This window comes from Dipodomys merriami, unplaced genomic scaffold (assembly GCF_024711535.1).
Source record: "Dipodomys merriami isolate MVZ:Mamm:240054 unplaced genomic scaffold, mDipMer1.0.p SCAF_502, whole genome shotgun sequence".
In the NCBI taxonomy this organism is placed as follows: domain Eukaryota; kingdom Metazoa; phylum Chordata; class Mammalia; order Rodentia; family Heteromyidae; genus Dipodomys; species Dipodomys merriami.
In genome coordinates this window covers 355,596-382,884 of record NW_027206072.1, presented here as the reverse complement: position 1 = coordinate 382,884, position 27,289 = coordinate 355,596, and the positions used below count along the sequence as shown (strand labels likewise).

Sequence of the window (27,289 nt, the reverse complement as noted above, 5' to 3'; positions counted from 1 at the left end):
CAGAGTTGGTTGGATCCAAAATATTCATGATCTAGAATCTTGGACTGGTAGAAGTAAGAACTCACATGGATTTTTTTTTTTTAATCCGTTGTGGGGCTTGAACTCTGGGCGTGGGTGCTGTCCCTCAGCGCCTCAGCTCAAAGCAAGCACTCTACAGTACTTCTTTGAGCCACAGTACCACTTCCTGTTTTCTGTTGGTCAATTGGAGATAAGAGTTTCACAGACTTTCCTTGCCCCAGGCTGGCTTTGAACTGAGATCTTCAGCTCTCAGCCTCCTGAGTAGCTAGGATTACAGGTGTGAGCCACCCATGCCTGGCTGAATTCATCATGTCATTTACAAATTTCTGGCCTTAGAGATAATTGCTTTCTTTCCAATATGCACAGCTCGGATCCTATTAACACAGTTGTGTGATCGCATTTTATCCCTGACTAGGGCATCATAGCAGAATACAACAAAATCAATGATGTGAAGGAAGACGATGACACGGAGAAGTTTAAGGAAGCCATCGTGAAATTCCACCGGCTGTTTGGGATGCCTGAAGAAGAGAAACTTGTCAACTATTACTCTTGCAGCTACTGGAAGGGGAAGGTCCCCCGGCAGGGCTGGATGTATCTCAGCATTAACCACCTGTGCTTCTATTCTTTCCTGATGGGAAGAGAAGGTAAGCCACCCAGAATTGCCAAGAGAGGCTTTGTAAAGTCTGCCTGGGCCTTCCCTAAATTCCTAAACCAGATCAAAACAATCAACCATGCATTGTAGGTATAACTGAGTCCCTGCTACTTTTTAACTGTTTAACCAGTGCATTTCGTCCAGCATTTGTAAAGAAAATGATCACTAGGGAAGATTATTCAGATTCAGCTTTCCCGATGGTAAAGTAAGCCTATTATCCTCACTACTCAGGAGGCTGAGACCTGAGGATTGTGGTTGAAGCTAGTCAAACCAGACAAGTCTGTTGAGACACTGATCTCTAGTTAACCACCAAAAAGCTGGAAGTAGAGGTGTGACTCAAGTGGTAGAGTGCCAGCAAAAAAGTTGAGTGAGAGCATAAGACCCTGAGTTGAAGCCTCTATTATCTAAACAAAAAGAAAAAGAGAAAAGACTTACTGAAGGTTTAATTGACTTAATAGCTCTGTAGCCTTGTAGTCATTCTGATCACTGAATACGCAGTGCAGTTTTGGCTCTTGAAACCAATGAAGAGCTGGGGTCAGACACATGAGGAGTTGGCTGGGACTGGGGGCTTGGGTGGTGAGATGGAAGGATCTAAAAGGTCTCTGGGAGCCAGGTGCTCACCAGCCTCTCCCTGTGCTCAGCCAAGCTGGTGGTCCGGTGGGTGGACATCACACAGCTGGAGAAGAACGCCACACTGCTTCTGCCCGATGTGATCAAGGTGAGCACCCGGTCCAGCGAGCACTTCTTCTCCGTGTTCCTCAACATCAATGAGACGTTCAAGCTCATGGAGCAGCTTGCCAACATAGCCATGAGGCAGCTCCTAGACAACGAGGGCTTTGAGCAGGACCGCTCCCTGCCCAAGCTGAAGAAGAAGTCTCCCAAGAAAGTGTCTGCGCTAAAACGGTGAGTGTCGGAGACGTGGCGTCCTACACACCTTCCACGAGCAGGGCACCACCCACGCGAGCATTCCCACTAAGCTTATCTGAACAGCCTCCAGCTTTCCTGGGTACAGATAGAAGGTTGGTATCATAAGAAAAGGCGACGTGTTGTGGAGCCTGCAATGTGTGGTTGCAGGCTGGTGAGGACGGTGATGGGTTCATAAGTAGTGAAGCCGGGACTAGCCCTCACGTGGCTGGGCTGTGTGAAGCCTGTGAAGAGAGGTGTGAATGGGAAAAAGAAGAGTCCCAGGAAAAGCACTGAAGTCCGCAGAAGACCCAGACGCTACTGGAAAGCAGAGTCGTCTAAGCGGTGGACTGCTCCAGGTCTCTTCACGCACTTTTGTCATCTGTTTAGGGTGGAGGTGACACCTGACAGGCTGGCATGGCTGCTGCCTGCTCATTCGGTCCCTGAGCGGCTCTGGACAGGCAATAACCTCTTTAGAACTGATTGCGTGCGTAGGAAGATAATGCATTTCCTTGTTCCGAGTCTAGTCTTCTCAAGATGCGCTGTGTGTATGTACATCTTGTCTCATTGTCTTTGCTTTGAGGCAGAGCCTCTCTGCTCACCCCGGTTAGCCTTGAACTCGTGATCCTCCTGGCCTCAGCCTCCTGGGTGCTAGAATTACAGGTGGGGTACTGGCACCCGGCTTGGGAATGTTTTATTGTGACTCATGGGGCTTGAATTCAGGGCCTGAACGCTGTCCCTGAGCTCCTTTTGTGCTCAAGGCTAGTGCTCTCCCACTTGAGCCACAGCGCCACTTCCAGTTTTCTGATGGTTCATTGGAGATAAGAGTCTCACAGACTTTCCTGTGTGGGCCTGCTTTGACCACAATCCTCAGATCTCAGCCTCCTGAGGATTATAGGTGTGAGCCACCAGTGCCCGGCTTTGGGAATGTGTTTTAACCAGAAATGTCTTGAATCATACATGTTGCAGATATTAATTGGAAAATAGCTACACAACAGACATAAATATATTAAAATCATCTCACTGTGCTTTCAGATTTTTAGGTTGGTGTTAACACTAGTGTAAATTAAGCAGGGGAGAAAGAGGAGACTAGAAAGATGGAGAAGGGTATGGTGGGCTGGGTAGAAGGCACCGCAGTATTCTTCTTGTGTGGGTAGATCATAAGCACTGCCTTCCAGAGATCTGGATGCCCGGGCCAAGAGTGAGCGGTACCGCGCCCTGTTCCGGCTGCCCAAAGATGAGAAGTTAGACGGCCACACCGACTGCACCCTCTGGACGCCGTTTAACAAAATGCACATTCTGGGCCAGATGTTCGTCTCCACAAACTACATCTGCTTCACCAGCAAGGAGGAGAATCTGTGCAGCCTTATCATCCCGCTCCGGGAGGTGAGTCTCGGAGCCCCATGGACGGTAGTGGAGTTCCAGTCATAATAGTTGTCTTTGAGGATCAGGAGTGTGGGTTTTTTGGGGTGGGGAGGGGGTTGTTGTTGGTTTAGTTTGGTTTGGTTTGGTTTCTTTGTTCCAATCCTGAGACTTGAACTCAGGGTGTGAGCACTAGGTGCGGTCCTTGAGCTGTTTTTTGCTCAAGGCTGGTACTCTACTACTTTCCGCTACAACTACACTTCTGGTTTTCTGGTGGTTAATTGGAGATAAGATTCTCACATACTTTCCTGCCCACATTGGTTTTGAACCGTGATCCTCAGATCTCAGCCTCCCAAGTAGTTAAGATGATCTGTGCCTGGACTGGGCATGTTTTTACCCAGAAATGAATTGATTCCTCAATAAACCCTAGCAGCCCTTTTGTTTGTCCTCACAGCTATGACTGTAGACTTGGAGCATCTCCTCTTCATCTTATCAGTGTTAGTACTCAGAAGTTATGAGGCGTAAGGTCAGGGCTGAGTGCTTTGGAGAGAGAACTGTGTGTCCCAGCACCTAAGAGGAAAGGGCATGACAAGCCACTCAGGAAGAACCTTCTGGCCCTGCTGCCCGCCGCCTCTGCGTCTGCTTCAGTGAGCCCTCGGGGATGGAGAGGCAGATGGTTCCCAGTCTCAGTCTGCTCGCTGTGTTCTCCTGGTAGGGCTGAGACCATTCCGTCATCTTTCAGATAAATGGGAAGAAGGCCAATATGTAGCAGTCTTCAGAACTTAGCATGTTAAACTGGGTGCTGGTGGTTCATGCCTGTACTCCCAGCCAGTCAAGAGGCAGAGGTCTGAAGCTCATAGTTCAGGGCCAGCCTGGCAGAAAGAAAAATCTATAAGACTCCAACTCTAAGTAACCAATAAAAATAACTGGGCTGGAAGTGTGGCTTAAATGGTAGCGTGCCGGCTCTGAGCGACAACCAAGCAGAGAGTGGGAGGTTCTGCGTAATGCTTGCTTTGAGAAAGCAAAAAAATAGTTTTAGTGCATTGGTCCTTGCTGCTTCCGTTGATGAAAGTCCTATTTATAAACCATCCGTATCTGTCTCCAGTTCAGAGCAGATGCTACTTTTCTTCTTTACTCCCACTGCAATGGACTTCATTTGGTGCGCGTGCACGTGCGCACGCGCACACACACACACACACACACACACACACACACACACACACACACACACACACAGAGCTAGTGCAGATAGGGTTGCAGGCTCACATCATGTCTGCTCAGGAAAACGGATCCTTGAAAACTCTGGATGGAAAATCCCTGGAGTCTAAGTGAGATACTGGACAGATTGTGGGATTTTGAAAGCCATGCTCACATTAAGCTTAGTTAAAGGAACCAGCGTCGTGAATCATTTTTCTATTTCTGGGTAAGATAGCAGCTCAGAGTCTTCTCTTCTATGGCTCCATGAAACATTAACGAAAAGCAAAGAACTCCTATGGGGGTTTTCGGGTCTGGGCACTATCGATATTGGGGGCTGGGGTTTTGGCTGGGGACTGTCCGGCGCCCTCTGGGACAGCTAGCCTCCTGGCTTCAGCCGCTTCATGGTTGTCACCTTGACTGTTATAGTGACAGCCCCAAACACATGCAGACGTTGCAGAATTTCTCCAGGACTGAAACTGGGGACAGAGCCACCCCCAGCACAGAGCCACTGATTGAGAAAAAGACCAGAAGGTAATGGTAGTTCCTGGCCCAAAGTCGAGCTCGATTTGTTGTGAGCTGTTTTATATTATGGGAACAGAGTCAAAGAGTCTCTGTCCAACGGAGTCAGATACGGGCTGTCCCCCCAGAGGGACCAGAGCACCGAGTCCGCCCTCGGCGCTGCGCCTGGGCCCTTCCTTCCCGACCCGCACGCTCTGGCTCTCTCATGTCTCAGGTGACCATCGTGGAAAAGGCCGACAGCTCCAGTGTGCTCCCCAGCCCGCTGTCCATCAGCACCAGGAACAGGATGACCTTCCTCTTCGCCAACTTGAAAGACAGAGACTTCCTGGTGCAGAGGATCTCAGATTTCCTGCAGCAGACCACGTCCAGGATATACTTGGACAGAGAGTTTGTGGGAAGCTACTACAGTTCCGACGACGAGGTGTGCGGAAGGCGGTGGTGACCGTGTCTTAGTCTCTTCCCCAGAGAGTTCGTTTCCCTTTGTCCTTTGATTTGCTTGTGAAGCTTTGCAGCTGAGTGAGCATAAACCATTCCCCTGAAGCCCGGAGAGCCGGACCTCAACACAATCTCATTTAAATTTCAATGAGTTTGTATTTGAAATGATAGAGTGAGGGGAACCTTTGGGATCATCTGGTCTAAGCCTCTGTCTTACAGTTGAAGATATCATTAAATGACTTGTCCTGACCATATAGCAGATGACTCTGGTCTCTAGAGTGCCATTGGCAGCGTCTCTCTAATTTCAGATCCAGCACTGCAATGTTGAGTTTTCAATGATAAAATACGTATTAGGTCCCTGTTAAGTCAAACCTGGAACGGGCATGCGGGAATCTGGGAGCACTGAGAAGGTGCACAGCTCGCTGACACGAAATGGCATACTTTAAGATGGCCCGTAAGGGCCACCTGGTCCATGTAGGCAAGCATTTTGAAGGCAGCAGAAACTAGAGAAGTTGGACGGTCCCAAGAGTTCCTGATTCAGCAGTGGCGTGCTTTGCATATACGCAAATCACAGAGACGAATAGCCAACCACTTTGTTGCAGAAATGCACCCACAGTAATCTACTTTAAATATTAAAATAATGTCACCTGGGCCCGTGGCCCACACCACTGCCGAATCATCTCTGACAATAGTCTCCAGCTCCTAACTAGCTGTGCTTCTCCTGGTCCTTCACATTGCCAGACCAAGTGGGAGCTGTGGATGGTGCTTGGCCACCAGGGGTGGAGTTCTGTTGCCCAGACTCTTCCAAACGGCGGCCTCTCCTGTGTGCCCGCAGGTGTACTCTCGGCCCCGCAGCCTCGTGTCCTCCAGCCCCCAGAGAAGCACCAGCTCCGACACAGATGGTGAGCGCCCTTTCAACCTAAATGGCAACAGCGTCCCTACAGCCACACAAACGCTGATGACCATGTACCGGCGCCGGTCTCCTGAGGAGTTCAACCCCAAGCTGGTGGGTTCTTCTTGATCTTCCCTGAGGTTTTCTATAGTAGCACAAAACCATGTGAGTGCAAATATTTGTTCATTTGTTTATTTATGTTACCTAACTGGGGCTTTTTCTGCTCAAGGCTGGCACTTTACCATTTGAGCCATATCTCTCCTTCTGGACTTTTTTTTTTTGCTGGTTAAATGGAGATAAGAGCCTCATGGACTTTTCTGCCAAGGCTAGCCATGGTCCTTAGATCTCAGCTCACGATTCTCAGCTCTCAGCTTCCTGAGTAGCGAGGATTGTAAGTCCGAGTCTCCAGTACCCGGCTTTGAAAATATTTAAATAGTAATAAATCCATGAATGGCTATAAAAGTTTTTTCTGATGGAGATGTATTTCCTTAAAAAAGGGAAGTAATTTTATTTTGTTTATTTATTTATTTATTTTGTTGGTCGTGGGGCTTGAACTCAGGGCTTGGGTACTCTTCCTGACCTATTTTGCACAAGGCTAGCACTCTACCACTTGGAGCCACAGTGCCACTTCTGGTTTTCTGGTGGTTCCTTAGAGATAAGAATCTCACAAACTGTGCAGCCCTGGCTGGCTTTGAACCACAAGCCTCAGATCTCAGCTTCCTGAGTAGCTAGGATTACAGGCGTGAGTCATCAGGCTGGGCTTGGGGAAGTAATTTTTATCTAAGTAGATTATTGGGTTTTAGAATGACTTTATGGAAGGGGACAAGAGTTACACAGGGGGTTTGGGTAACTTCTTGGTCTTTATTGAAGTTTTAACTAGTTGAGAAATCAATCCACTAGTAAGGACAGAATTTCTCAGCCCACATTTCAGAAGCATTATTTCACTCTTACCTGGGGCTGTGGACATAAACCACAAATTTGACTGGCCTTTGACTGTCTGATCTCCAGTAAGCATCATTGCATGACCCAGGCGATAAGCATGAGAAATCTGAACTCTGTGTTCGCATGAATTCTGTCCGGAGCCCTGTTCTCCCTTCCCCAGGGAGGTGGTTCTGGCCTTCTGTCCCCATTGCTTGTGTTTCACTGTGTCTTGCAGGCCAAAGAGTTTCTGAAAGAACAGGCCTGGAAGATTCACTTTGCAGAGTATGGACAGGGGATCTGCATGTACCGCACAGAGAAAACACGGGAGCTGGTGCTGAAGGGCATCCCAGAGAGCATGCGCGGGGAGCTGTGGCTGCTGCTGTCAGGTATAAGTCGGCTTCCTTCACTCCACACACTCGGAGCAAAGGTCAGCGGGTCCCAGGCTCTGCAGACAGAGCCTGAGTAAGAGAGAGAGCGCAGTGCGTTATCATCAGGGGAGTTTATTGTTGACCTCACTGAGTGCCCATTGCCGGTCTTCATTGGACGGGGGAGATGTGAGGAAATGGAGGTACAGAACCTTGTCCTCGATGGTTGCTTTTTGGTCTGAGGTCTCTGGTCAACCCCGGAGTGGTGGAGATGCCGTTACCCCTTGAACATTTGGACAGTAGTTCCTCCTGACCTTAGTGGATCCATTCCTACACCTCAGATGAAGTGCCTGAAACCACGGATAGTACTGAACCCTTTATATGTCAGGATTCCAGGTGCAGGCATGCTAGCATTGGGTCTTGAACTCAAGACCTAGGCACTGTCCTTTAGCTTTTTTACTCAAGGCTAGAGCTCTACTACTTCAGCCATGGTTCCACATCTGGCTTGTCAGTGGTCTTACAGACTTTCCTTCCCAGAGCTGGCCTCAAACTATGAGCCACAGCTCTCAGCCTAATGAGTAGCTAGGATTACAGGCATGAGCTACTGGTACCTGGCAGGTTTTTATTAAACATTCATAAATACTACAATAGAGCTTAACTTATAAATTAGACATCCTAAGAGGCTAACAAACAATAACTCATAGTAAAACACTACTAGCAACATACTGTAATCGTTATTTAAAACGTCTGAATTATTTATTTCTGGAATTTTCCATCATAGCATTTCAGTCCTGTAGTCTATTCCACCACTACTTTTGGCCATTCCAAAACATCTAGTGTATCACAAGGGCCTTTTATGCTCTAAAGCACAGCTTCCCTCTGGACATTGCCAGCTTGGCTTTAACATATAAATCATCTGAACGCCCTGCTTGGAGGTCTAAAATGTAAACATTTTAAATAAGCTTAAGTGAATAATAGTCCAACACAGGAATCATTCTTAAATCCCTTTACTTAAAAATGATATTAATGATGAAAAATAGTTACCAGGCTTATCAGGAAGCCTTAAACAAAACCTTGGCAGCTCTTTTCTAAAAGTATATATAAATGGTAAAGTTGACAGTAATGAGATCTTTATACATCTCATTATGTTGGGGGGGGGTAAATCTGAAAAAAATAATGGTTTTTACCTATTTCATGTAGACCTGATTTAATTTCTCTTCATTTACTCATCCTGTTTTTCATTTTCCCAAGTCAACCAGCCAAGTCTCCTCATTTAGAAGCCCAAATCTGAGTCAAATTATCTGTAATTACAAATCAAGCCCAGGCAGATCATTAGTCTACAAAGTCTTCCCTTGTCTTCCTTTGATGAGCCGGTCACCTTGACAACCAGATTCTCATCACCGGCAGTAAATGCAAAAGTTCATTCCGTCCTCCTGACTCAAAGGAGAAGTTATTCATGGTTGCAGGCAGGATGAGAGTGAGACGGGGACGCAGAGGCTCGCCACCGCCCGGCTGCCAGGGCTGGCCCACGCAGCGGTAGCCAGTGCCCCTTCCCCAGCGGGGGCCTGCGCGCCATCCCGAGCCCACGTGCTGCGCCCTGCCCTCTGTTGGGCGGATGCCCGAGCCCCATTTCCATTTACTCAGCAGTGGGGTTCACACCAAAAGCAGCTCGTCCATCAGAAGAGCCTCGGTCCTGGTTGGGAGCCCACAATGGAGCCCACTTGCTTCTACAGCCTGGACTCAGTGTACCCTCGGAGGTGAAGTGTGGCAGACCCCTGAGAGACTCCAGCCAAAGCCAACGGTCTGGTGCTGACTGCCAGGCAAGGATTGGTCAGGCTGGTTCTCCATCAATGCTGGGGACAAGCGCAGGGCCGGCCCCGTGGGCGGGGCATTTGGCTTTCCAGAGGATGGAGCCCGAGTGCCCACCCTGCCATTCTGCACGACACTCACCTTTGTTTATTCTTTTGTATAAAAGCTGTATTCAAAATAGCTCACAGTTCACCAAAGTGTTGATTCACGGAACGATGCAGTGATCAACACAATTAGCTTTTGGAAACATTGATCATCCTTGTAAAGGTGATGCGCAGAGGGGTTCGGATGTTGTCCACCGTCACCCCTCCCCTCGCGCTCTCCCAGCTCCTCCCCCACCCCCACCCACTTTCAGCTGTGAGTACCACTGCTGCGTTTGTTCACCCTTTGTCCCTCCCATTTCTGTGCTCCCCCTTGCCCTCCCCAAGACAGATAAACAAGACAAAAAGAAAAGAAAACAAAAACAACAATGAAGAAAAAATACTTCAGTTTCGGCACAATTAATTTTAAGACATTGTCGCCAGCCAGCACCACAAACAGTTATGTTTCTTACTCATCATTTGCTCTTTCTCCTCCACTGTTCACCCACTTTCTCTGTAGATTTGTCTACGTATCAGTGAAATCACACGATGCATGATTCCCATGCCTAACTTCTTTCACTTAGAATGAGGTCTTCACCGTTCACTCTGTTGTAGCACATCCATTCATTTTACTTATTTATATTTTGTGTCAGTCCTGGGGCTTGAACTCTGGGCCAGGCGCTCTTCTTGAGCTCTTTGCTCAAGGCTATCACTCTACCACTTTGAGCCATAGTGTCCCTTGCGGTTTTCTGGTAGTCAATTGGAGATCAGAGTCTCACAGGGACTTTTCTGCCTGGGCTGGCTTCAAACCTCAATCCTCAGATCTCAGCCTCCTGAGTAGCTAGGATTACAGTTGTGAGCCATCAGTGCCTGGCTACATCCATTCATTTTATAGCCAGCAATTACACCATTGTATGAATACTTTACGCTTTTGTTTATCCACGTACTAGTTGAACATTTAAGTTGTTTCTGCTTTTTGAGTACTAGGATTATCACACTGCCAGGAGCTTTCACATACACAGTTTGGGGTGAACACATATGTTCATTTCTATGGGGTGGAGTTTTTGGCTCTACCATGTTTAACCTTTAGTAATACTTCCTGGCTGATTTTCGAAGCAGCTACACCACCAAAGAAGTAAGAGATTTAATCCCTCTTCCCTTCACCAAATCGTGTTATTATCCCTTTTATTGGATTTATCCTGGCAGGTGTGAAGTAGCTTTGGATTTAATTTCCTCAAAGGCACTGATGTTTAGAATGTTTTCATGTGTTTCTGCACAGGAATATCTCCTCAGACCTCCGCTCACTGTTAGCTAGCTTTAGTCACTGAGTTGTAAGTTTGAATGTATTTTAGACATAGGGCCTCACCAAACCTGGCTGCCACTTTTTTCTCCGTTAATGTTGAATCTGTTGTGTTCCTCTCAGGTGCCATTAATGAGAAGGCCACCCACCCTGGATACTATGAGGACCTTGTAGAAAAGTCCATGGGGAAATACAACCTTGCCACCGAGGAGATTGAGAGGGACTTACACCGCTCGCTTCCCGAGCACCCGGCCTTCCAGAATGAAATGGGGATAGCCGCTCTAAGGAGAGTCCTCACGGCGTACGCCTTCCGCAACCCCAACATAGGGTATTGTCAGGTAAGCCGCACGCAGAGTTTACGCGTGAAGAAAATTAGATCGGAGTCTATGTTGTTAGACGGCGGCATGGGCATTGTGGACTAGGCCTCTCCAGAGAGCCCTAGGATGCCCTTTGATACCCTTGTGTGGCTTGCCATCGTCTCTAGACCATGATGGCCCCTGAGAAGCAGCCTCTCCCTGGGTTGAGACTTCTCTGCCGATGACAGAGCAGAGTGCAGCTCCCTTTCCAGGCCTGTCATTGCCCGATTACTGACTTAGGGCAGGGCTGGAGGCCACAGGCCCAGTACAGGGCCTTCCTCTGTGGACAGGGGCTGGATTCCTATTCCTATTCTGTGTTCTCTTGAGCGGCGATGTCCTTGAGCACACAGCGTTTCTGTGCCAAGGTTACATTTTAATACACATTAAAATAAATGTTTAACTCAGCCTGGCAAAGCAATGTCCCTCAACAATACTACCTAAAATCAGTTCTTCTATTGGCAATTTGGAAAACTGCACAGCCTCAGACTCCGTATGATCAGAGAGACCTTCCTTGACCTTCCCACAAAAGCTGAAGGTAGCTTAAGTCCTATATACACACACACACATGCACGCACACACACAGACACACGCACACACATAATATACACATAACACATGAATGTCCACACATGCACACAAACACATGCACACACACAATACACTTATAACACATGCACATCTATGCATGTGCGTACACACATACACACAAACACAAACACATGCGTACCTATAATATACTTAACACACTGCATGTCCACACACACATGCACACATACACACAAACACATGCCCATCCATACACATGCACACATGTACAAATATACATATTCACACACATGTGTGATGCACACATGTACACGCACTCTTCTCGATACCTTATTATCTATCTTTTTGATAGTATTCAATCTAACCATGCCCCCAGATCAATTGATTAACCCTTGTGTCGTTTTGTTTTCTGTCTGGTGCCGGCATTAAGCCCCATGAGTTTGTTGCCTGCGTGTCCCCTCCCCCCTGCCCCCTAGTCCAGCCTATCACACGTGGAGCCTTGGAACACCTATCTTGACTGAAAGCCTGAGGAACTTGACTGTGACCCTAATCACAAACTAGCATCAGCAGGCTCCTTCTTAATCGGAATTTTAATAATGATTTTTCTTAGAGAAGTATTAAGGCTTTTAAGAAAGATTCTGTGAGGCCAAGGGACCTGGCTTGGTCTTGTTTTCTTTTTCTTTTTGTAACTGATATTGCAGAAATCTGAAGGGCCCACTGCTGCTTTCTAGAAGATCAGGACAAGTACAGAGCTCCTTCTAATAGAACAGAACTCATATTTATCTTTTGATCTTCCTTTTTTAATTAAGAGGACTCTTTAAGTAGTAGTTCTGAAGGACTCGATAATACCTTTTAATAAAGTGAGGCTACTTTAGAATTTAAATCGCCATTACTTTCCCAGGCTGCTGTTACCTGGAGGGCGCTCCTGGGCGGCCTCCAGCTCTGAAAGCGTCTTTGTTCTCCGCAGAGAGCCTGGAGCCCTGTGTACTTGGTTATGGAAGGCATTCCTGGAAGGTTGTAAAGGAAATAGTTACCTCCCTGAGTTAAGGATTAGGACCATGGAGAGATGTGGCACCGGGGCGGGAGCTTGGCCAAGCAGCCGTGGGGCAGGCTCTTTGAAGCCAGGGCTCTGCCTGTGCATGTTGAGAGCTGCGTGGGTGCCAAGGCCGTGTCGTGGCCGATGGCTCTAAAGGGTCATCAGCCAAACCAAACCCAGGGGCCCAGACAGCGCCACGCGGCCCCGAAGGCACCAGCACAGACGAAAACCACGGAGTGACTTCCGAGGTTGCCGCTGGTCTGCAGTTCAATTCTCCCTCGTTCCCCTAGGCCATGAACATCGTCACTTCCGTGCTGCTGCTTTATGCCAAAGAGGAGGAAGCGTTCTGGCTGCTGGTGGCCTTGTGTGAGCGCATGCTGCCCGATTACTACAACACCAGAGTCGTAGGTAGGCGGGGCGGTGACTGTCTTGGCAGGAAGATGGTTCTAGAATGGGAGCCTCCAGCCTCCACGGGGCCCCCAGAGGCTGAGAACAGTGAGCAGAGAGGAAGTAGATTGGAGACGGGGTGGCTGTGGTCCCGCCCTCGGGCCCGCGGCGGGGGCTGAGGCGGTGTGGTTGTGCGCGCCCGCAGGTGCGCTGGTGGACCAGGGCGTCTTCGAGGAGCTGGCGCGAGACTACGTCCCGCAGCTGTACGACTGCATGCAGGACCTGGGCGTCATCTCCACCATCTCCTTGTCCTGGTTCCTCACGCTCTTCCTCAGCGTGATGCCCTTCGAGAGCGCCGTGGTGGTGGTGGACTGCTTCTTCTACGAAGGCATCAAAGTGATCTTCCAGCTGGCCCTGGCGGTGCTGGACGCCAATGTGGACAAGCTGTTGGGTTGCAAGGATGATGGGGAGGCCATGACGGTGCTGGGAAGGTACGGTGCCCCGCCCGCCTGGCAGGACCCCCCCTGGCCTCCTCACCCGCCCCTCCGGGGCGCCGGTCCCCGCAGACTCGATGGGAACCTCCGTCCTGAGGACTCAGGTTCACTGCTTTGTCCTCACGAGTCGAGGGGATTTCATTCTAAAGCGCAGCGTTTGCAGAATGACAGGGGGGAGCTCTGGTCCATCTCCAGTGATCCCCCCGGTTCGGTTCGTCTCCCCTCAGGTACTTGGACAGCGTGACCAACAAGGACAGCACGCTGCCGCCCATCCCACACCTCCACTCGCTGCTCAGCGACGACGTGGAGCCCTACCCCGCCGTGGACATCTTCAGACTCATCGGGACGTCCTACGAGGTGGGTCCGGCCCCCTGGCCGGGTGGTGCCGCTCCCTGAGGCTGCTGAGAGTTCAGCCGCTCCGCCCTTGCTAGCCCGCCCTCTAATGGTTGGGAGATTAAAGGCTCCAGCAGATGGAGACTCCTGCCTTTCCCCCTCCAAGATGGCGTCTGAATGCCTGCGTGTTGCCCTTGGGAGGAAGACCATGTCTTCACGCAGCAGAAGAAAGACTCCACAAAGTCAGAGCCCTCTGCATCTAAATCCCTCCCCAGAGGCCCCACCTCCATACACTATTGCATTGGAGACTAAGTTGGGGAGGGGATAAAAATGCTCAAAGCATCGTTTTACCCGCTGCCTTTCACATTGTGAGAACTGGTCCCCACCAGCTCAGGCTTTCTGTGTAGCTGTGCCCAACTCGAGTGAGCAGAGGTCTCGTAAGCATTTATGCCTGGGCTGGCTTCTAACTCTAATCCTCCCAATCTCAGCCTCCCCAGAGCTATAGTCACAGTCATGAGTCACTGGCACCTGTTGCTTTCCTACTTCTTGATACTTAGCTCTGTAGACTTATAGAAATCACCGTGCGCTTGCTACCAAGCCCGTCACACTTTCTCCAGGTGTAGGGGGCTCTCAGACTGGAGATTCAGCAGCACTCTGGAGGCCATGATAGTGGCCATGATAGTGGGCAGGGCAGAAAGTAGCTCTCGAGCTGAAAGAGCACCAGGCACTGGTGTCTCACATCTGTAATCCTAGCCAGTATCAAGGGGACTGAGCTTTGAGGATAAAGTTCACAGAAAAGCCCATGACATTCTTTTTTTTTAAATTGATCAATTATGGGGCTTGAACTCAGGGCCTAGGCACTGTCCCTGAACCTCTTTGTGCTCAAGGCTAGGGCTCTACCACTAGAACCACAGCACCACTTCTGATTTTTGAGTGCTTACTTGGAGTTAGGAGTCTCACGGGGACTTTTCTGCCAGGGCTAACTTCAAACGACCATCCTCAGATCTCAGCCTCCTGAGTAGCTAGGATTACAAGCATGAGCCACCAGCACCTGGCTAACCGGTGAGATTCTTATGTCTAATAAAACTACAAAAAGCTACAAGTACAGGTGTGGCTTCAGTTGGTAGAGCATCAGCCTTAAGTGAAAAAGCCACATGAGGGCAAGAGGCCCTGAGTTCATGTCCCAGTACTGACCACACACACACACACACACACACACACACACACACACACACACACACACACACACACACACACACACACACGCACACGCTGCACACATACACAGCAACAGAGAGAGTCAGAAATGTGTGCCTTTAACTCATCATGGGGAAAGAGTAGTGGTTACATTTTTAATTTTCATTGAGATACCCTGTTTGGTTCCTTTCCACCTAGGAGTCATATAAATGATCTATAATCATTGTAGAAACTCTAGATAAATCTGAAAGACAAAATGAACTGCATCCTACAAATATTTCACAATACTTTCATCAATTATGTATTACTTTTACAGGATACACTTAAAAAAAAAATCTCACTAAATACTGCTCTGTCACACACCATGTATTTCTTCTAAACCACACCACAAGAAATTCTCTAATACACTAAATATTTGAAAGGCATGACTTTAGGAAATGTTTTTGTAGCATGCTTTTTAATGAGTGAGCAAAGCCTATTTAACTGGTACCATTTTTATTTGGCCATTTAATTTGGTTTCTTTCAAATTTCTATTACAGTATAGCTCTGGGATACCCTTGCATGCACATAGCACATCCCCATTGAAGAAGGGCATTTGATGCATGATCTCCAAGCTGGTGGTCCTCACTGTCCAGTTTCTGTAAAGACTGTCCAAGTTTCTATTTCCATATTCAGAGATTAAGCAGCACGGGTCTGCTGAGCGTGTTGGCAGAGTTTGTAATCCCTGTCCCTGGGAGGTAGAAGTAGGAGAACTGGAAAGAGCCGGGGCTGCGATTCCCAAGCCCCTCTGAACTACAAAGCAAGACTGAGTCTCAAAAGCCAGACACAAACGAACGAACAAGCAAACGAAAGTCAGCTTCGCCTCCCTGCCTTCAACACTGCTTATTATCTCTATGCATGTTGAAAAACATTTGGATAGAACTCTTATCATAAATGGCCAGTGATTTTATTTTCTTTCAGTAACAACAACAACAAAAACCGTAAGATTGCAGGCAAGTAGTTAATGATATCTGTGGATTCTTTTCCTAAAGACATCTCTTGAAACTTTTTTTTTGTTAAGAGAATTCTGAGCCAAGGTAATACAGCTTTGTACATGCAGCCTCGGCTTTATTCTTGACACAGGCAGACCAGCCTGGGCTGGGGCTGGAGCTTCGCCCATCTGTCATGGGAGAGACTAGATGGAGGTCGGCTCTCCTCTGCTTCCTGTCCAAGCCCTCCATGGCAGGAGACACCAGCAAGGCCTTCCTCTGCCTTCCAGGGAAGACAGCCTCTTGTCTGTAGCGCTACTTTACCTGGTCTCGTCTGGTCTTTGTGGTCTCCACCCTGCCTGCATCCTAAAAACAGCCAAGTATTAAAAAAAAAAATGAATTCCCAGGCTCCATTTTAGACCAATTAAATCTGAATCTCTGGCAGGAAGCCCAGGTCTAAGGATTTTTTGTTTTTTTTAATTTCCCCCTGAGATTGCAAATGTGCAGTGAGGTTGTGGTTCACTGCCCTTCAGGGGGACTGACCTGGTGGAACCCAAGGCCTTTGCAGCCTGGCCCAGGCCAAAGTGTGGCACCTGCGTGTTCAAAGGCGCACACCACCCGTCTCCCTGTGCTCCAGGAGGGCGACCCCTGGGACTGAACGGGGGAGGAGTTCTGGTCCATCCCAGGCCTCCCAGGGCGATGGAGCTTGGTCTGGTACCATATGGAGAGATGAGAACCCCACTTCATGAAGCTCCAGGTTTCTTCTGTGTGTGCCTTGTGAGAGGAGCTTTGCACTTCTGTCAGAATTACACAGAAGTAGAACCACTAAGTGTCAGCCTTCAAATGTGACGTCTAGACTAGGAATCCCTCCTCCACACACATGCACACACACACACACACACACACACACACACACACACACACAGAGGGCCCCTCAGATTTTGTCTTTGGCAAGAGGTGGTGGCCTTGGGTGTTTCTTTGTGGTCAAGGGACCTGTTCCCTATGGGTGTTGTCTGAGAAGGGTGAGTAGGGAGAGGCTGGTAACTTTTTATTTTCCTGACAAGCTCTCCCATTTTTGCCCAGGGCTGGCCTTGGACTGTGATCCACCTATTTACACCTTCCAAGTAGATGGTACATATGTTCACCTTCACATCTGTCTGGCTTTTGGATTGGGTGGGGGGCAGTTGGGCTGGAATGTTTCTTCTTTACCTCCTGTGTAGCTGGGATGACAGGTGAATCTCAGCCTCCTGAGCATGAGACACCAGTACCCAACTTGTTATTCTTTGTCTCAAACAGCCTAATGTAACCCTCCTCCTGCCTGATGAACTATTGGCTGGAGGAAGCCATATTTGACTTTGAAATTCCACTCGGCCCCTGAGATACACGGTGACTTCCGGATTATTTATTCTGTGAGACGAAGCGTGTGGTCATGTGACGTCCTTCCTCCTGTGCCAGGAACCTCTCACCCCGATGGTGCCAGCCAAGCGGCGTCCTCGCGCGGCGCTGGGTGCTTTCGCAGACTTTTCTTTTCCTCTCACCAAGTCCCAACCTTGCTCCTTCCAGAAATTCGGAACCATCCGGGCAGATTTGATCGAGCAGATGAGGTTCAAGCAGCGGCTAAAAGTGATCCAGACCCTGGAGGACACCACCAAGCGCAACGTGGTGAGGAAAGTCCTTCCTCCGGTCAGCTCGGGGCTTCGCGTGCTCCCCCTCCCGCCCTGCTCGCCCACCGCCCTGCTCCAGCCCAGCGACGGGGAGACGGGCCCCCCCCGGATGCTGAGCCTCTGCAGGTTGTGCAGCTCATTGGTCTCCTCCTGTAGGTACGGACCATTGTGACAGAAACGTCCTTCACCATTGACGAGCTGGAGGAACTTTACACGCTCTTCAAGGTGCGCTTCAGAGTAAATCCACGTCTCCCCGAAGGAGTGGAGGTGTTGATTCATTAGTCGATGAGTTCTTGGTTTTTGTTTGAGGTTGCTCGGGGAGAGCAGGAATCCCTGCATGCGTAACTAGTAAGAGGTAGGAATGCAGAATTATAGTCCTTGGCCAGGCATGAGGGTGCATGTCTACAATCCCAGCCAGTCAGCAGGGGGAGACTGAGAGGATTGTGGTATAAGGCCAGCATGGTGCTACATTCCTGTAATCCCAGCTTCATTGAAGTTATGGGTAGCAGGGTTATGGTCAAAGGCAAGCCTCTGGGAAAAAATGTGAGCCCTTATTTGAAAATAGAGCATAATAGAGCTAGAGGCATGGCTCTGGAGATAAAAAGCTCGCCTACCAAGCTTGAGGTCCCACATTCAAACCTCAGTACCGAGAGAGAGACAGAGACAGAGAGAGAGAGGGAGAGGGAGAGAGAGAGAGGGAGAGCACAGTACATAGCACAGAACATAAGCAAATTCTTACCACTAAGTTGTCAATATTTAAGCTCTCTTTCTCTCTACATTGTAGCTATTTTCTTGGACTTAAGAAAAAAAGTGGCTATTGCTTTGTAAAGCTCATTAGAACAATGGTTGACAAGTTTAAATTCTTCCAGAAATTCTTGGGACTGTGTGTGTGTGTGTGTGTGTGTGTGTGTGTGTGTGTGTGTGTGTGTGTGTGTGTGTGTGTGTGTGTGTGTGTGTGTGTGTGCGCGCGCCCTTCTGACTTTTTTTTTTAAATTAGAGATAAGAGTCTCATCGACTTTTCTGTCAGAAAAGTCAGGCTGGCTTTGAGCTGTGATCCTCAGACCTCAGCCTCCTGAATAGCCAGGGTTGCAGGTGTGAGCCACTGGTACCCAGCTTCTTGTAACTTTTAATTTCCTATAACAAGCTGTAAAGGACCCTTAAGATGATGCAGACGTCAGAGTCTCATGCCTGTAACCCTACCTGCTCAGGATCTGAGGATCACAGTTCAAAGCCACCCCAGGAAGCCAAGTCCATGAGAATCTTTTATCTTCAATAAACTACTTGCCCCCCCCCAAAAAAGCCAGAAGTAGAGCTGTAACTCAAGTGGTAGAGCACTGTCCTTGAGCAAAAAGAAGCTCAAGGACAGCACTCAGACCCTGTGCGCCAGCCCCAGGATCCACACAAAAAGAAAAGAAAAGGTCATGTTGCTAGTATAAGAATAGAGAAGACTAGAAATAAAGCAAACTTGGTTAAGTTTCTGTAGTGTCTGTTTTATAACTGAGGACTTTGGTAACACAATTCCTGTATGTTTCTTTGTGCAAAAGAATATCTTGTTGTAACTGTCAGCCACCTTGTAGGTTAAAATGCTGGCAGCTGTCGGGGAAAACCATTTAAAAGTTGCCTTTGATACAAGCACCAATTCCACCACAATCTGCAGTTCCCTGTCAGAAATGAATGTGGCTCTTTGGAGCCCTGCAAAGATAGTAAGGGCAAACAGGAAGAAACATCAAGGTCAGGGTTGAAGCCTGACATCAGTGGCAGTGATGGCTGCGGCAAGGCTTTTGGCCTGTCGGCCACTAGAGGGCACCACGACCATATTCCTGTTTCACTAGTGTCTGCTAAGTTCTCTCTCCTGGTAGGTGTGACAAAAGCATGTATTTATTAAATTGGTAGATACAGTATGAGCCTTGCATCCTTCTGATGAGACCAACAGACGCAAGTCTCCGCTTTGTGGCTCGTTAGCTGTGTGTGAAGGGTCACCGTGCTCACAGAGCGCAGTACAGCAGCCCAGCCTCCATTCCACACCTCTGGGACATCTCTGTTGTGTGGCAGCTTGAGATCCACACGTGTGTGTGTGTGTGTGTGTGAGAGAGAGAGAGAGAGAGAGAGAGAGAGAGAGACAGAGAGACAGAGAGACAGAGAGAGACAGAGAGAGACAGAGAGACAGAGAGACAGAGAGAGAGAGAGAGTACCTACAGGTGTCCACACCTGCAAAGCCTATGAAGTTACCTGCTCTGTGTGAATTTGACTTCCACGCTGCATGCTCGCCAGGGCTCTGCCCACCTGCCACAGATACTGGAAATACCTGTGTGGGGGTGGTCGTCTATCCGGGCCTCTCTGCCTCTCCATCTGTCTCTGTAGGCTTCTGAGACGGGGTGTGCGCCTCTCTCAGTCACATGACTCCTGAGTAAAGAGGCTGCTGCTCTCCAGGGATGGGCTGGGGGGTTGTCCGCTGACCTCAGCTCCCTGTGCTCCTCTGTGTAGTGATTTGTGAAGTAGGAAGATGCTGGTAATTGCACCTGCAATCCCAGCAACTCAAGAAGCTGAGATCTGAGGATTGTGGTTCGAAGCCAGCCCAGGCAGGAAAGTTTGTGAGATTCTTACCTCCAATGAGCCACCAGAAAGATGGTGGCCTGATGCCAGTGGCCCCGGCCTGTAATCTTAGCAACTCAGGAGGCTGAGATCTAAGAATCACAGTGCAGAGCCAGCCCCAGCAAGAAAGTCCATGAGACTCCTAGCTCCAATGAACCACCAAAAAGGTGGAGCTGGCGCTGTGGCTCAAGCGGTAGAGCTACTATCCTTGAGCATAAAAAGCTCAGGGACAAAGTACAGGCCCTGAGTTCAAGCCCCAGGACCGGCACACACACGTCAAAGGAGCACACGCATGTAGGCTGTGTGCTGCGATCTTCTGGGGGATGGGGCCGTGGGGAGCTGGGGTAACCGTCCTGTGTGTGGGTTTGCAGGCAGAGCACCTCACCAGCTGCTACTGGGGCGGGAGCAGCCACGCACTGGACCGGCATGACCCCAGCCTGCCCTACTTGGAGCAGTACCGCATCGACGTGGAGCAGTTCAAGGCCATGTTCACCCTGCTCTTCCCCTGGGCCTGCGGCGCTCACTCAGACGTGCTGGCTTCCCGTCTGTTCCAGTTACTGGATGAGAACGGGGATTCCCTCATTAACTTCCGGGAGTTTGTGGCTGGCCTGAGTAAGAGCCCTGTTACACAATGAGTCAGGCCAGGGGTGGGGAGCAGTCGCCCCCAGATCCTCGGGGTTGCACCGGTGGCAAGGTTTGCTCACTCCATTTCTGTGGGGTCCCCTGCACCTCATAGAGGGCTCCTGCCACGTTCTCACTCGGTGAAAAGATAATCCGGCTCCCTCAGACCCCTGTGCGGACGCCGGTCCCCCCAACACTAATTCCCCCTCCCCGGGGATGATGGCCACGTAGAGCTGGCAGACACCTCCGACATTCATGCCGCAGCACCACGCCGCCTGCTTATTTCATCTCCCTGTAAAACGGGCTGAAGGGAAAGCCGCCGGGTCGTGGCCACTTGCTCAGACGATTATTTTGAGCCAGTCACTAAGACTCTGCTGTGGACTTGAATGAGAGGCGTAGTGAGTCTGTGTGGGAGCCAGGATGGCGAAGAATTCTGTCTGTCTGTCTGTCTGCCTGACTCAAAAGTTGCTCTTTTTTTCTTACCCTTCTGAGATATTAAAGGGAGATTCCTTCTAGAACCCTGTCCAGAGATATAATGATTGGAAATTAACACAGAAGGCAGACAGAATAAGAGAAGGGAAGACGATAGAAACCCACTATGTTACAGGAGAATGTAGAAGGTTCTGGAAAAGCTCGTTCTGTAAGGATGAGCCACCAAACACCCCGGCCTAGAGGAGGCGCTGGTTCTGTTCTGTTTGCCTTTGAAGAATCCAACATAGAAGGCAGCTCTGAGCCACCCAGCCGTTTCTAAGCCACGGATTCTTTAAGAGCTGGAATAGTCTTACTACAGACCTTTTCTCCTCAGAAAGCACACATGCATGTAAACCCAGAATTTTACTTCTTGGACTTTCTAGAAGAGCTTTCAGTGGGAGAGGATGTCTCTGCTTAGAGCTGGTCCCTGTCCGAGAACACTGGCGTAGATCAGAGATGAGGGCTGGCAGGAAGTTGGAAAATTCAGCAATATAGATGTCCCCCTCTTACCCCTTCCAATCTACCTTTGTGACTCTCTCTTCTTGTTCCAAGTTGGGTTCATCTTTAATCAGGCAGTCTGAGAATATATACTTACAAAGGACTTTTAGATTTCAGGAATAAATATGGAATTTAAAGGGGGGAAAAATAACAGGATTCTTCTGACGCTCTGATCATGTAATGGAGGCTAAGTTAGAATAGATTAAAATCAGTCAGGCACTGGTGGCTCACGGCTGTAATGCTAGCTTCTCGGGAAGCTGAGATCCGAGAATCATGATTCAAAGCCACACCAGACAAGAAAGTCTATGAGGCTCTCATCTCCCATTAACCACCAGGAAACCAGAAGTGGAGCCGTGGCTCAAAATGGTAGAGTGCTAACCATGAGCACAAAAGCTCGGGGACAGCACCCAGGCCCAGAGTAACCTGATGTGATTCCAAAAATGTGCTTTGATTTTAATTCTGAACTCTCACGTAGGCTAGGAGCCTAGCCACATGACCTTCCTCTTTAAGAACTCAGTATCTTAAGTGCCTGGCTCCGAGCTAAGCACTTGGTACGTATTAACACCGGTATTCCTCATGCCTCATGAGGCCCAGGTGCTGAGATCATGCTAGAACCTCCCATTATCATTTCACCTTACAGTGGGGGCGCTGAGGTACAGAGGCTAAGTCACCATGGCATTGAGGAATCTCTGAGCGTAGCTGGCTGAGCCTCTCCACCACCGAGCTCTGAACCCCTAATACGGCCAGGCAGGACAATGTCTTGGTAATTGGTAAAAAGCAAACTACACTCGCGACACATCTGTCACATGTCCTGTGTCCTCCTAGGTGCTGCGTGTCATGGGGACCTCACCGAGAAACTCAAACTCCTCTACAAAATGCACGTCCTGCCTGGTAAGCAAAGTGCGCAGCTGGGCACAGTGCCGTAACCAGGGTGGGGCTTGAATTCTCTGGCTGGCGGGTAGGCAGATCGGGTCAGGGATTGTACCTCTAAGGACAAGTTGAGTGTGGATAGTTGTATGGCTGAGGGCCTGACTCCGAGTGCTCCCGGATCACTCACCTCTCTATGGTAGGAGTTGCGTGGGGAGACAACAGCTCAGCACCTGCTAGAGAGACGTGGGGATGATTTGGTCACGTGTGGGCTGCAGGAATTAGGAGAGGAAGGGCGGATGGAGTCCCTGTGTGAGTCTTGGGGTGCTGGTCTCCACCTGGAGGAGCCAGTGGGCAGCGCGGGGAGGGTTTGAGCTTAGGTTTAAGCAAGGCTGGGCTAGATCTAGCAAATACAACAGTGCTAAAGGTGAGGAGAGATCGGCACTTCAAGATGGCCAAACTGGAGACTTGGACGTTGTCTTTGCAGCATGCGGGCCCTAAAGCTGGCTTACAAAGCATGATTCCAAAAGTTTCCAGAAACTCTGCATTGAAAGAAAAAAGAAAAGAGACCCTTTGGTGTGGAGTTGTTCAAAAGGAGGATGGAGGGGAGAGAGGGAGCGGGGGAGAAGAGGAGGAGAGACCCCACTCGGTTCAGGCTGATATCCACCAGGGGACTCTGGCGTGGCCAGCACGCATTTCTGACTGTGTCTTCCTCTTCCGGTCACTTTCTCGCGTAGTTAAGTCCCCGTTTCATTGATATGGAAGTCTTGTTTCCTGCTTTTCCAGAGCCATCTTTAGATCCGGATGAGCCCGATTCTGCTTTTGAGGCCACGCAGTACTTCTTTGAAGACATCACCCCAGAATGCACTCACGGTAGGTGACTTCCCTGCTGGGCAGGCCAGGTCTCCCCCGGAGCCAGCGCCTCCACCGTCGGTTACTCAAACAAGCACACAAGTATGGCTGACCCTTCCAATTTTCTAGCTATTTTGGATACTGCCTTGGTTTCCTAAATCATTTTCCACATCCCGAGGGGAGGAATTTCCTGGTGGCACAACGGTAGGGGGTCGTTCCCTGCTAACATGGCCCGGGCTGGTTTGCAGGACAGAAGGAAGGCTCCCTGTCTGGCACACTAGCTTCCGCTGGGGTTGCCGATGGAACTCTGGATCACACTCTTAGAGCTCACAAACTCCAGGGGAATCTGAGGACGTTGCTCCGCTGCCCTGTGCAGTCCCGTGTGTCCTGTAATAACTGGTGTGAAGAAGAAGAAAAGGGAGTTAGTTATAAGTGAGCTCTTTAAGGATCATATGTGGGGTTTATGTACGTGGCTCACATCTGGAACCCCGCCACTCAGGAAGCAGATGAGGAGGTCCACCCAGGAAAAATGCTAGCAACACCCCGTCTCACCTGATAACACTGCGGCAGTCATCCCAGGGAAGCCGGAAGCATAGTAGGAAGGTTCTGATGCAGGTGGCCTGGGCAAAAAGATGTGAGGTGCTCCCCGGAAGAGGCATGAGGCCCTACTGGGAAGATGGCTAAAGCAAAAAGGGCCAAGGGGGCGTGGCTCAAGTTGTTAAGACCCTTGCCTAGTTAGCCCAAGGCTCTGGGCACTTACCAATAGCAAGACAATTAGCAAGTCAGATTCTTGAAATGCTAAGTTATGAATCTTGAAGAACTTTATAGCATATAACATTACAGTGAACACATCCATTCTGTCAACATAGATTTTAATACTCCTGAAAGGCCTCTTTTTGAGGGTTTGACAAAAATAATCCTCCTTCTTTGTACAATGCTGGAAGAGGGGCCAGGAGGAGAGCACGCTGGCCTGGTGAACACGCCGTGCTCTACAACATCTGAAGACTACAAGGCTTTCTCCCTTTAATTTGTGTGTGTGTGTGTGTGTGTGTACACACGTGTGCACACTGGAACTTGAACTCAGGGCTTCACACTCTCACAGCAAGGCTGGCTCTCTTCCACTTAGGCCACACTCTACTTTCAGCGTCTGGCTGGTTAAAGATAAGATAGTAGAGATAAACTTTGACCAAAAACAAAATGATATCTACCTACCTATGTAGTTTATCTGACACTCAAATGTAACAGACTATACTTGTCTGTGCGTGCATGGGTGCATGTGTGTAGTTTGTCTGAAAGTCAGATTTAACAGGGTATGCTTGTGTTTTGTTTGCTGAATCGGGTTGCCCTGCCTAGAGCTTCTTCTGATTTTCCTACCAATGCATGGAGTAACGTGTTCCCTTTTCCTCCTGACGCCTTTTGCCAGTGGTTGGACTAGGTGGTCGCAGCAAGCCCAGTGTGGATGACGGCTTTGTTGCAGTGAGTCTGAAGCCAGACAAAGGTACCGCCATTCCCTCTGAGCCTCCCTCCCGCCATTCCCTCTGAGCCGGCTGAGCCCGTGAATGCTTCCACCTGCCGGCGCTCACCTCTTGCCATTTGGCTTTTAGGGAAGAGAACAAACTCCCAAGAAAATCGTAATTATCTGAGACTCTGGACCCCAGAAATTAAATCGAAGTCGAAGAACGCTAAAGATTTACCCAAATTGAACCAGGTGAGTAGTATGCTCATCCGGTCCCATGGGCTCTATCCTGGAAGCTATTTTTTGCTGTTGTTCATAAATGAAGGATAAATATTCCTCAGAGTAACTCAGGGACTCTCCGTTCATCTATTTGGATCTCTCTTTGTGCATCAAAAAGACATTATTTACTTTTAAGTAAAAATTTGTTAAAAATTCGATGTGTGCCCAGTTGTGAGAAAACTTGAGTCACAAAATACTCAGTTTTAAGTATCTATGACATCTTATGCCACTCACCAAAAGTACTCTCAGGTGCTCCGATCACTGTGCCTGGCTAGAAAGGCAGCTGACATGGGTTTTCCTTAAAAAGCTGAAGAGGAAAGAGGGAGAGTTTTTTTTTAAAAGCCTACATAATTATAAGTAACTCCTGTAAGGAAATCACCTGATTGAAATGAAGGTCATCTGAGGGGAATGAAGGTCATCTGAGAGGCATGAAGGTGTTGCTTGCATCTGGGGGCAGAGGGGCTCCATCACGGGAGAGAGGAACATGGGAGGCCTGTGAAAGTGGGTAGATGGAGGAAATGAGCATGGGATTTCCTTTTGATCATGGGGTGGGGGCAGGGGGGAATCAGACTAAAAGCAAAGAAGAAAGGAAGAGATTCAGGGTGAACGTGGTCATGAGATTTATTCTCCCGTTCTTCCTATTTTCACGAATGTTTCAAGTCTTCAAATAATTAAAGGGGGGAAAGGTTGGAAACCCCAACCAAGAGACTAGAGACACGGCCTCCACTCCCTCCATGGGGGCTTGTGGGGGGCGTGGGGTCGGTGTTCCGGGGTGGCCCCTGCGCCGTCACGCTGGTGTCGCTTGGCAGGGCCAGTTCATCGAGCTGTGCAAGACCATGTACAACCTGTTCAGCGAGGACCCGCACGAGCAGGAGCTCTACCACGCCACGGCCGCCGTCACCAGCCTGCTGCTGGAGATCGGGGAGGTGGGCAAGCTCTTCATCGCCCCGCCCGCCAAGGAGGCCGGGGGCCTGGGCGGCGCACCCCCCTACCCCCCGGCCATGCCCGGCCTGCTCTTCCCCAAGAAGGGGCCCGGCCAGCCCTTCGCGGTGGAGTCCACGGAGCCCCTGCCAACCACGCTGGCCCCGGACAGCGAGGAGCGCTCGCTGGGGGGGCAGATGGAGGACATCAAGCTGGAGGACTCCTCCCCCCGGGACAATGGCGCCTGCTCCTCCATGCTCATCTCCGACGACGACACCAAGGACGACAGCTCCATGTCCTCCTACTCGGTGCTCAGCGCCGGCTCGCACGAGGAGGACAAACTGCACTGCGAGGACATCGGGGAGGACACGGTGCTGGTCCGCAGCGGCCAGGCCGCCCCGGCCCTGGCCGGCAGCACCGGCCTGGACCAGGACTGGGCCATCACCTTCGAGCAGTTCCTGGCCTCCCTGCTGACCGAGCCGGCGCTGGTGAAGTACTTCGACAAGCCCGTGTGCATGATGGCCAAGGTCACCAGCGCGAAGAACATCCGGCTGATGGGCAAGCCGCTGCCCTCCGCCAGTGACTACGAAATCTCCTCCCTGTCGGGCTGAGCGTGCCCCCCGGGGAGAGGGGGCGCCCAGGGGGCTTTTTTATGTTCTTCTGTGCCGGGGTTTCTTTTTTTCCTTTTAAATTAAATATTTATTAGTACTTGGCTTAAAGCCTAGTGTTTTCATATATGTAATACTCTGAAAACTGTTGAGATCAACATGGAAACACCTCAGTGCTGGGGGATGTGGGGACAGCGTATTCCACGAACCCCCTCCCCCCGCCCCAAGTCGACTGTCAGTGATATGTGTGTATTCTAGCTTATTCCTCTTCTGTTGAGCTGTATCCATGGGTTCAAGACAGACGTGTTTAACTCTCACTGAAGCAGCAGTTGCCTGTGTATCTGGGCTTCTCAATTAAATGCGAGCTGTAAGCGAAATCAAATGTGTCAAGTAGAAAACTGTTCTTAGAAAGAAAAAGGCATCGTCACTCAGGCAAATCCTCTACCAAACTTGCAAACATTAAAAAAAAAAAAATTGAACCAGTTGCTTGTGGCTCATGCCTGTCATCCTAACGACCCAGGAGGCTGAGATCTGAGGGTCATGGTTCAAAGCCAGCCTGAGCTAAAAAGTCTGCGAGACTCCTATCTTCCCATGAACTAGCAAAAAGCTTAAAGTAGAGTTGTGGCTCAAGTGGCAGAGCACCACCCTTGAGTAAAAAGCCAAGCAAGAGCTCAACACCTTGAGTCCAAA

The 27,289-nt window shown here is 49.6% G+C and overlaps 1 protein-coding gene across 2 annotated transcripts in view; it reads left to right on the top strand.

Annotated features, from left to right (window-relative positions):
• The window catches only part of LOC138810645 (TBC1 domain family member 9), a 66,257-nt gene extending 39,553 nt beyond the window's left edge, over positions 1–26,704 (top strand). For both annotated transcript variants that reach the window (XM_069997811.1, XM_069997812.1), the window contains exons 4-21: positions 434–662; positions 1,312–1,573; positions 2,752–2,959; positions 4,866–5,072; positions 5,922–6,092; positions 7,135–7,285; positions 10,577–10,791; positions 12,682–12,799; positions 12,984–13,269; positions 13,500–13,629; positions 17,334–17,432; positions 17,591–17,659; positions 20,398–20,638; positions 22,442–22,507; positions 23,270–23,356; positions 24,759–24,833; positions 24,940–25,043; positions 25,880–26,704. In XM_069997811.1, the coding sequence (XP_069853912.1) occupies positions 434–662; positions 1,312–1,573; positions 2,752–2,959; positions 4,866–5,072; positions 5,922–6,092; positions 7,135–7,285; positions 10,577–10,791; positions 12,682–12,799; positions 12,984–13,269; positions 13,500–13,629; positions 17,334–17,432; positions 17,591–17,659; positions 20,398–20,638; positions 22,442–22,507; positions 23,270–23,356; positions 24,759–24,833; positions 24,940–25,043; positions 25,880–26,602 (3,441 nt within the window). In that variant the 3' untranslated portion in view covers positions 26,603–26,704. The remainder of the gene's footprint in view (positions 1–433; positions 663–1,311; positions 1,574–2,751; positions 2,960–4,865; positions 5,073–5,921; positions 6,093–7,134; positions 7,286–10,576; positions 10,792–12,681; positions 12,800–12,983; positions 13,270–13,499; positions 13,630–17,333; positions 17,433–17,590; positions 17,660–20,397; positions 20,639–22,441; positions 22,508–23,269; positions 23,357–24,758; positions 24,834–24,939; positions 25,044–25,879) is intronic.
• The last annotated feature ends 585 nt before the right edge of the window (positions 26,705–27,289 follow it).